General features: G+C 39.0%; 2 protein-coding genes across 2 annotated transcripts; both read right to left on the bottom strand.

Moving 5' to 3' along the window:
- Positions 1-228: 228 nt before the first annotated feature.
- LOC306963539 (uncharacterized protein) lies at positions 229-3,651 on the bottom strand (the record flags this gene model as incomplete). The annotated part of the gene is made up of 7 exons (XM_079557113.1): positions 229-693; positions 1,728-1,829; positions 2,318-2,368; positions 2,443-2,514; positions 2,595-2,770; positions 3,110-3,364; positions 3,435-3,651. The coding sequence occupies 7 exons, from the start codon at positions 3,649-3,651 to the stop codon at positions 532-534; spliced, it is 1,035 nt and encodes a 344-aa protein (XP_079413239.1). The 3' UTR covers positions 229-531.
- Positions 3,652-5,519: 1,868 nt separating this feature from the next.
- LOC306963136 (uncharacterized protein) lies at positions 5,520-11,196 on the bottom strand. Its single transcript, XM_079556610.1, has 10 exons — positions 11,074-11,196; positions 10,185-10,327; positions 9,990-10,116; positions 9,658-9,918; positions 9,333-9,587; positions 7,227-7,402; positions 7,075-7,146; positions 6,950-7,000; positions 6,695-6,760; positions 5,520-5,703 (listed from the first exon to the last, which is right to left on the bottom strand). The coding sequence occupies exons 1-10, from the start codon at positions 11,117-11,119 to the stop codon at positions 5,542-5,544; spliced, it is 1,359 nt and encodes a 452-aa protein (XP_079412736.1). The 5' UTR covers positions 11,120-11,196; the 3' UTR covers positions 5,520-5,541.
- Between the last annotated feature and the right edge of the window lie 819 nt (positions 11,197-12,015).

Genomic DNA, 12,015 nt, shown 5'->3' with positions numbered 1-12,015 from the left:
CTTCATGACTGCAATAGAAAGCACTGAAACTGGCGACATTGAGACTTCTTTATTCTTTCACAGAATACTTCAATCAGTAATATTTATACAGTATATAAAGTATATGTAATTTTTTTCCCAGTAATTGCTTTATTAGTGTTTTTTAGAGGTGAGAGTTGATTGCATAAAGAGGAAAGACTTTGGTCGGAGCAAAACGTTTGTTAGTAATACTGATTTCAGATCAGTTTTGTTGCATGTTAGTTAACATTAAATACATTAAACATACAAAAAATAAATATTTCCTTACTTCAATCCACACTCTTTAGATGGTCCAAACAGCAATTGTAACAGAAAGCCAGTAACAAGACAGAATGACAAAAATGCCACTTAAACATCTAGGCACAAAAGTTTATAATAGGCACACCACAGCAGTTCTGCATAGCAGGCCTGAAAAAATATCCTTCTATGCATCATATATAATAAAGGCTAAAGCTATAGTCACATTATGGCTGTAATTGAAACCCCTGAAGACAACATACACACATGAGTACATTAGAAGTTGAACTTGTCTGAGTTATATTGGGCAGTGTTAGATCCATCTGAGTTGAGAGGTGACATAGAGAGCAGGTCTGAGCCTCTCAGTTCAAAATGTGGGTCGGAGTCGAAGGTGTTGATGGTGAAAGTCGTGGGTTCTGCTGCTCCTGCTGCCGAGACCTGTGGATTTATGTTAAACTTTAAAAACATACAAATATATATGTACTGTAAAAAATGTCACATCTATATTGTCCATGTACATTATGATTCATCTTTTTACATTGCAGATACATGAATATATAAGAATAGGTCATTTATCCAAACAAACAATCAACCCATTTTCCTGTTGGGCAATTATTCATCTTGTTCAGTGGCACAAAACCACAGGCGTCTGCTGCTGTGTTACAGTTGGTACAAACGTGATACGTGTAGGTCGCAGGAGAAACTATACAAAAAAAAGTTCAAAATTGTAGTTCACGACTTTTGCTTGGAATAAGATAAAAAAAATAAAAGGGTTTAATCTTTGTGTTGACTATTGAGGATAACTGCGAGTTTTAGTTCATGTCTTCTAATTATGATTCAGTCATTCTTCATATAGTACAGACACATATAAGGTCCATATAGATATATAAAAAAAAGACAGTGGCAAAATTAGACATTTAGCCTATAGATTATCCAAACAATCTCTCCATCCCATGTGCCCTCAACTCGGAAGTATAACAACAACAACAACTCAGAGTCTGTCAATTTAAACCTTGAGTGTCTCAACAGCGCCTCACAGGTGGGAATGCAAGCGTCCACAAACTGGCTGGCACCTTGCCACCTGAGCACCTTCTCCACAGCCTAAAGGTGTCATTGTCAGTTTATGGATGGTGCACCTCCTATAGTTCCACCACAAGGGGGCCGTGTACACAGGGGGGTACAAAAGGCTCTGGACATGGCACAGAGCACATACTGAATTACTGAATACACAACAGCATGTTTGCCTGTGCGCACAGTTAACAATATTGCCTTTTAATGTCTCTATCCTCATGCCAATCTTCAGTCTAAAAAGACATTTGACCTCAGTAAAGTGCGCAAGAGTCTTATCACACAGGGCAAAAAAGGGAAGATCAGATTTACCAATACTCTCAGTATGAAATGGTGTGTTGTAAGTTGCTAAACAATTAATCCTTGGTCTAAAACAGTAATATCATATCTTGTGTTACACTTACTGTTGGTTTTGAAGAGTTCACTATAGGTTCAGCAGGGACAGGAGGGGCATCTTGCTGACTGGAGTAAGTTGGGACAAGAGGAGAAGACGGTTGGGTGTCACACTGCAACAAAACAGCCATATCAAAGTTTAGTTTAGTTTCATTTATTTAGTAGGGACAGTGCACGTCAATGAACAAGCCACACCGGATTGTGGCCTTGGACTAATTTCCATCCGTCGTCCCCCATGCACACTCTCAAAAACACTCATCATGGCATATTGTACATGTTTTCAGTGGTAGGGGGAACCGGAGTACCCAGAGGAAACCGCAGAGACGGATAGAACATGCAAATTCCACACAGAAAGGGCCCGTACAGGTGGGTACCGATTCCAGACCTTCAGGCTATGAAGCGCGAGCGCTAACCACTGTACCACCGTGCCGTCCAAGTATCACTGAATTGGTTTGATTATCATACAGAGTTACTGCACTTATAAATGAACAAATATTTATAATAGTACTGTATGTAGTAAACAGAAAAATTATGATTTTAGGAGAAGTGACTCTTTAAAAATGTATTTATGCATTTAAAATATGGATGTAAAAGTATGTACCTCCTCATAGGGCGGTGGTGGGTCTATGTGTCCTCCTGCTTCATCATATGTCTGCAGGATAAATAAAGCAGTCAGTAAACGTCAATACTGAAAGCAAATTAATACAGATGCATATTTTAACCCACTGGTGGATCTGGAAACACGACTCTTGGCTCTCTCGATAGAAGAGGGGTCACGGGCTCAGTGGTTTGAGTACCCTGTAATGACCAAGAAAAAGACCACATCACAATAAAAAGACATGAACAATTTGTTCTGAATGCAAAGTGATTATACTTACATTGTGATACACCGAAGGTGCTGCTGCCGAAGGTGCTGGTGCCTCCGTCTCACTTTCAGGACCATTTGTTTTATCTGAACTCTCTTCACAGCAGTGCTTTTTCATACAACAGCAGCACAATATGAATCCACATGAAATTGCTGCGAGAACAACTACACTCACCCAGACTTTTTCTACTGCAAGAACAACAAATAAGTTCATTTGTATTTGTTCAGTGGAGGGCTGCACAATATGTCGACAAATTATCAAGGTCTTCCATCTGCCTGAGTTTTACACATTTACATAATCTCATTCAAGAAACACACGTATCTAATGTAGGTGGAAAAGCATTATATACATTTCCATTACCATTAATGGAGCATTCAGCATTAAAATGGTTACGTAAAACATTGAAACACCATTGTTATTGCACAATGTTATCAGTAATCACTAGTGCAACAAAATATGAAATATGTGTTGAAGAGTAGCATAGTAACTCTGTGCTGTGCATAATCCATTCATAATCTGTTGCTTACCTTCTCTTACTTCCAGTGTTATTTGCAGGATCCGATTGCCATCCTTGTCGAGAAAGTCGTAAGTGCCAGCATCCTCAGGTGTCGCATAATCAATGGCCAGGTAACTGTTTGTAATTTTAAATCTACCGTCACTCTCGGACACTGTCTTTGCCTTAGACGCCCATGTACGTTTAAACTTAACTTGGGCAGGGGTAAATGTAATTGGATATTCTAATTTGATGTCGCCTTCATCAAAATTGTAGCTTCGGACATGCTCTGTGTGAAGAAAGAAAGGATGAACATTGAGTAAAGGTTAGTCCAATAATTAGTGACACTGTATACGTACCTTCCACGATGTATTGATTCCAATTTAGCAGTTGATCCTTGGATCCCCTGAATCTGTAGTATCCACTGTCTTTCTGCGTGATGTCCTTAATCTCATAGTCACTGCCACTTACTTTCCCCCTGATAGATGATTCGCTAGTGCGATTCCAAAGGATTGAGGGTGGAACATCGACATATGGACCAAACTCCAAATATTCAGCGTCATCGGGAATTCTCATATAAATAAAAGATCCACAAAGCTTCTTTAAAACACTACGACAGTCTGAAAAAAAGAAAAATGTATATTTCAAATCAGATCAATGTTCAATGCTTACAAAGTTCTCACAATAGTCATCTCACTTGTAACTGACAGTCGTATCACGGTCTTGAAATACTTTTGTTGAATAAATAAAGTTGCTCCATTGTCTCGTTCGCTTAAATATAGCATTTTAATTCCTGCTCTGGTAACCTTGAAGCGTGGATCCAGTGACTGAAAAACACATCATAAGTGTCATACAGTTCAAACATTGGTGCATTACTACTACTTTTACAACTTACCTGTCCATTGCTGACAACAATCTTTGGGTCTCCCACTTTTGGAGCGTAGGTTATGGTTTCATTGCTGAAGTTTGTTATAAAGTGTGATGGTATATTGTAAGTGTCTCCATAACACACGTTTTCCCAGAGGGAGAAAGATGAGCCTTTATTTGGAAGTAAAACGAGAAACCATTAACACTTCCATAGAATGTGATATTTCATTCTGGGTTATATAATAATGCTGTTTTTGGACTAATTTAGACTGTGTGATTGTTTTTCTAAACTCACATAGGGGACACTACCCTGACTAGGCCTATTGTCATGGTAATTCCTGTGAATATAAAATGTATTGCATGCCAACAATGATGTCAATAGATGGCACGCCCTCAAGGGAAAAACAGCTACTTCCCCTCAAGTATATCTTTCAGATTTCCATTTTAAAAATCGACAGCCAAATTTAAAAGTAGATATGAGTCAACCCAGGTCTGCGTAATTTCAGTCATTTGCTGGAGGATTCACATTCGCTTCCACCATCATGTAGCAGCTAGAATAACCTCCAGTACATTTTTAATACATTTCAATATATCTGTTCTGTGAAAAAAGGAAAACAGTAACTCTTACTTACCCAACGATATATGGACTAAAAGCAAGTACAGCATCAGCAACATGACCTGAGTAACGGGAAAGGATCAGGATACGCCTCCTCCGACCGCGAGATGGTTTCAACTGGTGACGTTTTCAGAGCGCGAGCTAAACATTGGCCGCTTTATTTTCATTTAAGTTACCTTCACTTGAGTAATGTCAAAATTCATGTTTCTTACAACAGCTAGAAACGGAAGAAGCGTCTCCTGCAGACCACACCTCCAAACAACTGAGGGCGGAGCGATGGGCTTCTGCGCATGGACATGTCAATACTATTACGTCATTGATGTTTATGTTTGTCAAAGTATCTGTGGAAATATAATGATCTTTTTAATCATTTGTATTTATATGGTTTCCACTTTTTTCTTGTAAATGGTAAAGAATCACAATAGAACAAAATCATGTAGGCTGTGCCAAAGTATCATGACTGCAATAGAAAGCACTGAAACTGGCAACATTGAGATTTCTTTATTCTTTCACAGAATACTTCATCAGTAATATTTATACAGTATAATAAGTATATATAATTTTTTCCAGTAATTGCTTTATTAGTGTTTTTTAGAGGTGAGAGTTGATTGCATAAAGAGGAAAGACTTTGGTCGGAGCAAAACGTTTGTTAGTAATAATACTGATTTCAGATCAGTTTTGTTGCATGTTAGTTAACATTAAATACATTAAACATACAAAAAATAAATATTTCCTTACTTTAATCCACACTCTTTAGATGGTCCAAACAGCAATTGTAACAGAAAGCCAGTAACAAGACAGAAAGAAAAAGATGCCACTTAAACATCTAGGCACAAAAGTTTATAATAGGCACATCACAGCAGTTCTGCATAGCAGGCCTGAAAAAATATCCTTCTATGCATCATATATAATAAAGGCTAAAGCTATAGTCACATTATGGCTGTAATTGAAACCCCTGAAGACAACATACACACATGAGTACATTAGAAGTTGAACTTGTCTGAGTTATATTGGGCAGTGTTAGATCCATCTGAGTTGAGCGGTGACATAGAGAGCAGGTCTGAGCCTCTCAGTTCAAAATGTGGGTCGGAGTCGAAGGTGTTGATGGTGAAAGTCGTGGGTTCTGCTGCTCCTGCTGCCGAGACCTGTGGATTTATGTTAAACTTTAAAAACATACAAATATATATGTACTGTAAAAAATGTCACATCTATATTGTCCATGTACATTATGATTCATCTTTTTACATTGCAGATACATGAATATATAAGAATAGGTCATTTATCCGAACAAACAATCAACCCATTTTCCTGTTGGGCAATTATTCATCCTGTTCAGTGGCACAAAACCACAGGCGTCTGCTGCTGTGTTACAGTTGGTACAAACGTGATACGTGTAGGTCGCAGGAGAAACTATACAAAAAAAAGTTCAAAATTGTGGCTCACGACTTTTGCTTGGAATAAGATAAAAAAAAAAAAAAGGTTTTATCTTTGTGTTGACTATGAGGATAACTGTGAGTTTTAACACACATTAACATGGTTAATGTCTTCTAATTATGATTCATTCATTCTTTATTTAGCACAGACACATATAAGGTCCATATAGATATATAAAAAAAGACACTGGCAAAATTAGACATTTAGTCTATAGATTATCCAAACAACTCAGGGTTAGTCAGAGTCTGTCAATTTAAACCTTGAGTGTCTCAACAGCGCCTCAGGTGGGAATGCAAGCGTCCACAAACTGGCTGGCACCTTGCCACCTGAGCACCTTCTCCACAGCCTAAAGGTGTCATTATCAGTTTATGGATGGTGCACCTCCTAAGTTCCACCACAAGGGGGCCGTGTACACAGGGGGGTACAAAAGGCTCTGGACATGGCACAGAGCACATACTGAATTTACGCAGCACATTTGCCTGTGCGCACAGTTAGCCATATTGCCTTTTAATGTCTCTATCCTCATGCCAATCTTCAGCCTAAAAAGACATTTGAACTCAGTAAAGTGCGCAAGAGTCTTATCACACAGGGCAAAAAAGGGAAGATTTACCAATACTCTCAGTGTGAAATGGTGTGATGTAAGTTGCTAAACAATTAATCCTTGGTCTAAAACAGTAATATCATATCTTCTGTTACACTTACTGTTGGTTCTGAAGAGTTCACTGTAGGTTCCGCAGGGACAGGAGGGGCAGATGGTTGGGTGTCACACTGCAACAAAACAGCCATATCAAAGTATTGCTAAGTTGGTCTGCTTGTCACAGAGAGTCACTGCACTTATAAATGAACAAATATTTATAATAGTACTGTATGTAGTAAACAGAAAAATTATGATCTTAGGAGAAGTGACTCTTTAAAAATGTATTTATGCATTTAAAATATGGATGTAAAAGTATGTACCTTCTCATAGGGCGGTGGTGGGTCTATGTGTCCTCCTGCTTCATCATATGTCTGCAGGATAAATAAAACAGTCAGTAAACGTCAGTACTGAAAGCAAATTAATACAGATGCATATTTTAACCCACTGGTGGATCTGGAAACACGACTCTTGGCTCTCTCGATAGAAGAGGGGTCACGGGCTCAGTGGTTTGAGTACCCTGCAATGACCAAGAAAAAGACGATATAACAAAAAAAAGACATGAACAATTTGTTCTGAATGCAAAGTGATTATACTTACATTGTGATACACCGAAGGTGCTGCTGCCGAAGGTGCTGGTGCCTCCGTCTCACTTTCAGGACCATTTGTTTTATCTGAACTCTCTTTACAGCAGTGCTTTTTCATACAACAGCAGCACAATATGAATCCACATGAAATTGCTGCGAGAACAACTACACTCACCCAGACTTTCTCTACTGCAAGAACAACAAAAAAGTTCATTTGTATTTGTTCAGTGGAGGGCTGCACAATATGTCGACAAATTATCAAGGTCTTCCATCTGCCTGAATTTTATACATCCACATTATCTCATAAAAGAAACATACGCATCTAATGTAGGTGGAAAACAGTGCCTCTCGTTAGTATTCATACACCTTGAACATTTGCACATTTTGTCATGTTTACAGCCCTAAACATAAAGATTTTATTTAGATTTTTTTACTGAACGTTCACACACAAGTAACAGACAACTGTGAAGTGAAAGCAAAATGATACATGATTCTGTTATTTTTCAAAAAATAGAAAAGTGATAAGTGGGCCGTGCATAAGTATTCATACAGCATTTTCTGAGTGCATTAAATTGCCTTTATAACATTCCTAATGACTCCAGAATGTTCACACCTTGGCCTAACGGTTAAATAGAGGCCACCTGTGTGCAATCTGCTCTCAGTTTAATTTCAGCTGTTCTTTTAGGCCCTCAGAGCTGTGGTCGGAGTGTGTTGGTCACTAAACAACATCATGAAGGCCAAGGAGCACCAGAGAGGTCAGGGATAACGTTCTGTACAAGTGTAAAGTAGCATTAAGTTATACAAAGATTTCCCAAGATTTAAACATCTCCCGGAGCACTGTTCTATCCATCAATCAGAAATGGAAAGAGTAAAGCACCACTGCCAACTTACCAAGACACGGCTGTTCACGTAAACTAACAACTGAACAAGGAGAACACTGGTAAGAAATATAACCAAGTGCCCCAAGATAACTCTGGAGGAGCTGTGAAGTCCTGCCGCTGAGCTGGGGGAATCTGTGCATGGGACAACTATAAGTCGTACTCTCCACAAATCTGGCCTTCATGGACGAGTGGAAGAAGAAAGCCATTATTGAAAGGAGGCCAAAATAAATCCCGTTTGAAGTTTGCTAGAAGTCATATGGAGGACACAGCTCCATGTGGAAGAAGGAGCTTTGGTCAGATGAGACAAAAATGTAACTTTTTGGCCCAAATGCAAAACGTTATGTATGGAGCAAACCTAACACTGCTCATCGTCCTGAGTGCACCATCCCCAGTTTAAAATATACGGGGGGGAACATCATGCTGTGGGGCTGCTTTTCCTCAGCGGGGACTGGGGAGACTGTAAGAATAGTTGGGAACATAGATGGAGCCAAATATGGGGAAATTTTGGAAGAAAACTGAGGCTGGGGCGGAGATTCACCTTCAGCAGGACAATGACCCGAAGCACAAAGCTAAATCTACAATGGAATGGTTCAACAAAAACATATTAATGTGTTAGAATGGCCCAGTCAAAGTCCTGACCTAAATCCTATTGAAAATCTGTGGAATAATGTGAAAACTGCTGTTCGCAAACGCTCTCCTTCTAATGTGACAGAGCTTGAGTTGTTTTGTATAGATGAATGGGCTAAAATGTCAGTCTCTTCATGTGCAAATCTTGTAGAGTCAGAACCCAAAAGACTTGTGCTGTTATTACAGCAAAAGGGGGTTCCACAAAGTATTCATTCATGCTGTATGAATACTTATGCAAGCCCCACTTTTCGGTTATCTATTTTTTGAAAAATAACAGAATCATGTATCATTTTGCTTTCACTTCACAGTTGTCTGTTACTTGTGTGTGAACGTTCAGTAAAAAAATAAAAATAAAATCTTTATGTTTAGGGTTGTAAACATGACAAAATGTGCAAGAGTTCAAGGTGTATGAATACTAACGAGAGGCACTGTACATTTCCATTACCATTAATGGAGCATTCAGCATTAAAATGGTTACGTAAAATACTGAAACACATTGTTATTGCACAATGTTATCAGTAATCACTAGTGCAACAAAATATGAAATATGTGTTGAAGAGTAGCATAGTAACTCTGTGCTGTGCATAATCCATTCATAATCTGTTGCTTACCTTCTCTTACTTCCAGTGTTATTTGCAGGATCCGATTGCCATCCTTGTCGAGAAAGTCGTAAGTGCCAGCATCCTCAGGTGTCGCATAATCAATGGCCAGGTAACTGTTTGTAATTTTAAATCTACCGTCACTCTCGGACACTGTCTTTGCCTTAGACGCCCATGTACGTTTAAACTTAATTTGGGCAGGGGTAAATGTAATTGGATATTCTAATTTGATGTCGCCTTCATCAAAATTGTAGCTTCGGACATGCTCTGTGTGAAGAAAGAAAGGATGAACTTTGAGTAAAGGTTAGTCCAATAATTAGTGACACTGTATACGTACCTTCCACGATGTATTGATCCCATTTTAGCAGTTGATCCTTGGATCCCCTGAATCTGTAGTATCCACTGTCTTTCTGCGTGATGTCCTTAATCTCATAGTCACTGCCACTTACTTTCCCCCTGATAGATGAACGGCTAGTGCGATTCCAAAGGATTGAGGGTGGAGCATCGACATCTGGACCAAACTCCAAATATTCAGCGTCATAGGGAATTCTCATATAAATAAAAGATCCACAAAGCTTCTTTAAAACACTACGACAGTCTGAAGAAAAAAGAATATTTGAAATCAGATCAATGTCCATGCTTACAAAGTTCTCACAATAGCTATCTCACTTTTAAGTCTCAGTCTCACAGAGTAAAAATGACGTTGTTCAATAGATAAAGTTGCCTCATTGTCTCGTTCGCTTAAATATGACATTTCAATTTCTGTCCGCATAACCTTGAAGCGTGGATCCATTGACTGAAAAACACATCATAAGTGTCATAAAGTCCAAACATTGGTGCATTACTACTACTTTTACAACTTACCTGTCCATTGCTGACAACAATCTTTGGGTCTCCCACTTTTGGAGTGTAGATAATGGTTTTATTGTAGAGCTTTGGTGTAAAATGTGATGGCAACTTGTAACTCTCCCCATAACACAAGTTTTCCGAAAAGGTGAGAGATGAGCCTTTATTTGGGAACAAAAAGAGAAGAGTTCAGGAATGAGACGTCATATCGCTAAGCATTATGGGATTAGCAGCAATTGTAAACTAATGGAGATTTTAAAAGTTCAAATACTGGAGTTGTTGTTCACATTAAAACACTTGGACGCCACAGTGAGTTAGATGTATTTACCAGCAGTAACTCAGCAGCTAACGGAGTTGTTCCACAGCTTTTTTATAATGTTTTTAGCTAATGCTAGTCTATGGAAATGTATGCTAACGGCTGCAAAGATGGCGGATCTCCATGGTAACTGTGGAATTTCTTGAACTCTATAACTACACTCCCTTATTTTATTTTTTTTGACTAATTTAGTGTGTGTAATTGTTTTTCTAAACTCAAATAGAGATCATGACCCTGACTAGGCCTACTGTCATGCAAATTACTGTGAATATAAAATGTATTGCATGCCAACGATAATGTCAACAGATGGCAGCAAAACGCCAAGCTTTAGTCTGCTACAAAAAGGTTACTCTAAGGGGGAAAAAACAACTACATCCCCGCAAGACAGAGGAAGTAGACAGCCAAATTTAAAAGTAGATATGAGCCACATGTTATGAGATCCCAAAGCAAGTCTGTGTAATTTCACTCATTTGTTGGCGATTCACATTCACTTCCACCATCACGTAGCACCTGGAATAACCTCCCTGTTTTGATACATTTCAAAATATCTGTTCTGTGAAAAAAGGAAAACATTAACTCATACTTACTTACCCAACGATATATGGACTAAAAGCAAGTACAGCAGCAGCAGCAACATGACCTAAGTTACGGGAAAGGATACGCCTCCTCCGACCGCGAGATGGTTTCAACTGGTAACGTTTTCAGAGCGCGAGCTAAACATTGGCCGCTCACTCCGTTTAGTATCATCTAAGTTAACTTCACTTGAGTACATCAAAATTCGTGTTTCTTTACAACAGCTGGAAACGGAAAAGGTGAAAACAACATGGCTGGGTTGAGGTTTCTCCTGCAGACCACACCTCCAAACAACCGAGAGGGCGGAGCGATGGCCCTCTGCGCATGGACATGTTATTTACAGTCTATGTGTATGACATTGCACCGCGGAGATACCTCAGTTGGACCACTGCGGTAATAAACCGTGAAAAAAGTGGAAACCGTGTGTAAATCAGGAAAAAAAAAACACGCCTACCTTATTACTGAAGCATAAATCAAACTACTTCTAATGACAATGAACAAAGTCTAAAACTGTAGATGAGCCTGAAGAAGTAAGTAGCAACTTAGGTGATGGACAGTCATGGGAATGTTTACATTAAATAGCTATAAAACTACAATCTTAGCAATAGAAGAAGAAGAAGAAGAAGAAGAAGAAGAAGAAGAAGAAGAAGAAGAAGAAGAAGAAGAAGAAGAAGAAGAAGGAGAAGGAGAAGGAGAAGGAGAAGAAGGAGAAGGAGAAGGAGAAGGAGAAGGAGAAGGAGAAGAAGAAGAAGAAGAAGAAGAAGAAGAAGGAGAAGAAGAAGAATGAGGAGAAGGAGGAGGAGAAGAAGAAGGAGAAGAAGAAGAACGAGGAGAGGAAGAAGGAGGAGAGGAAGAAGAACGATGAGAGGAAGAAGGAGGAGAAGAAGAAGAAGAATGAGGAGAAGAAGAAGGAGAAGAAGAAGAAGAATGAGGAGAAGAAGGAGGAGAAGAAGAAGAAGA

The sequence above is a fragment of the Gobius niger genome, assembly GCF_951799975.1.
Source record: "Gobius niger genome assembly, chromosome: 5".
Lineage (NCBI taxonomy): Eukaryota > Metazoa > Chordata > Actinopteri > Gobiiformes > Gobiidae > Gobius > Gobius niger.
The sequence above is the reverse complement of the archived record's forward strand: the minus strand, read 5'-3'. Positions and strand labels throughout refer to the sequence as shown.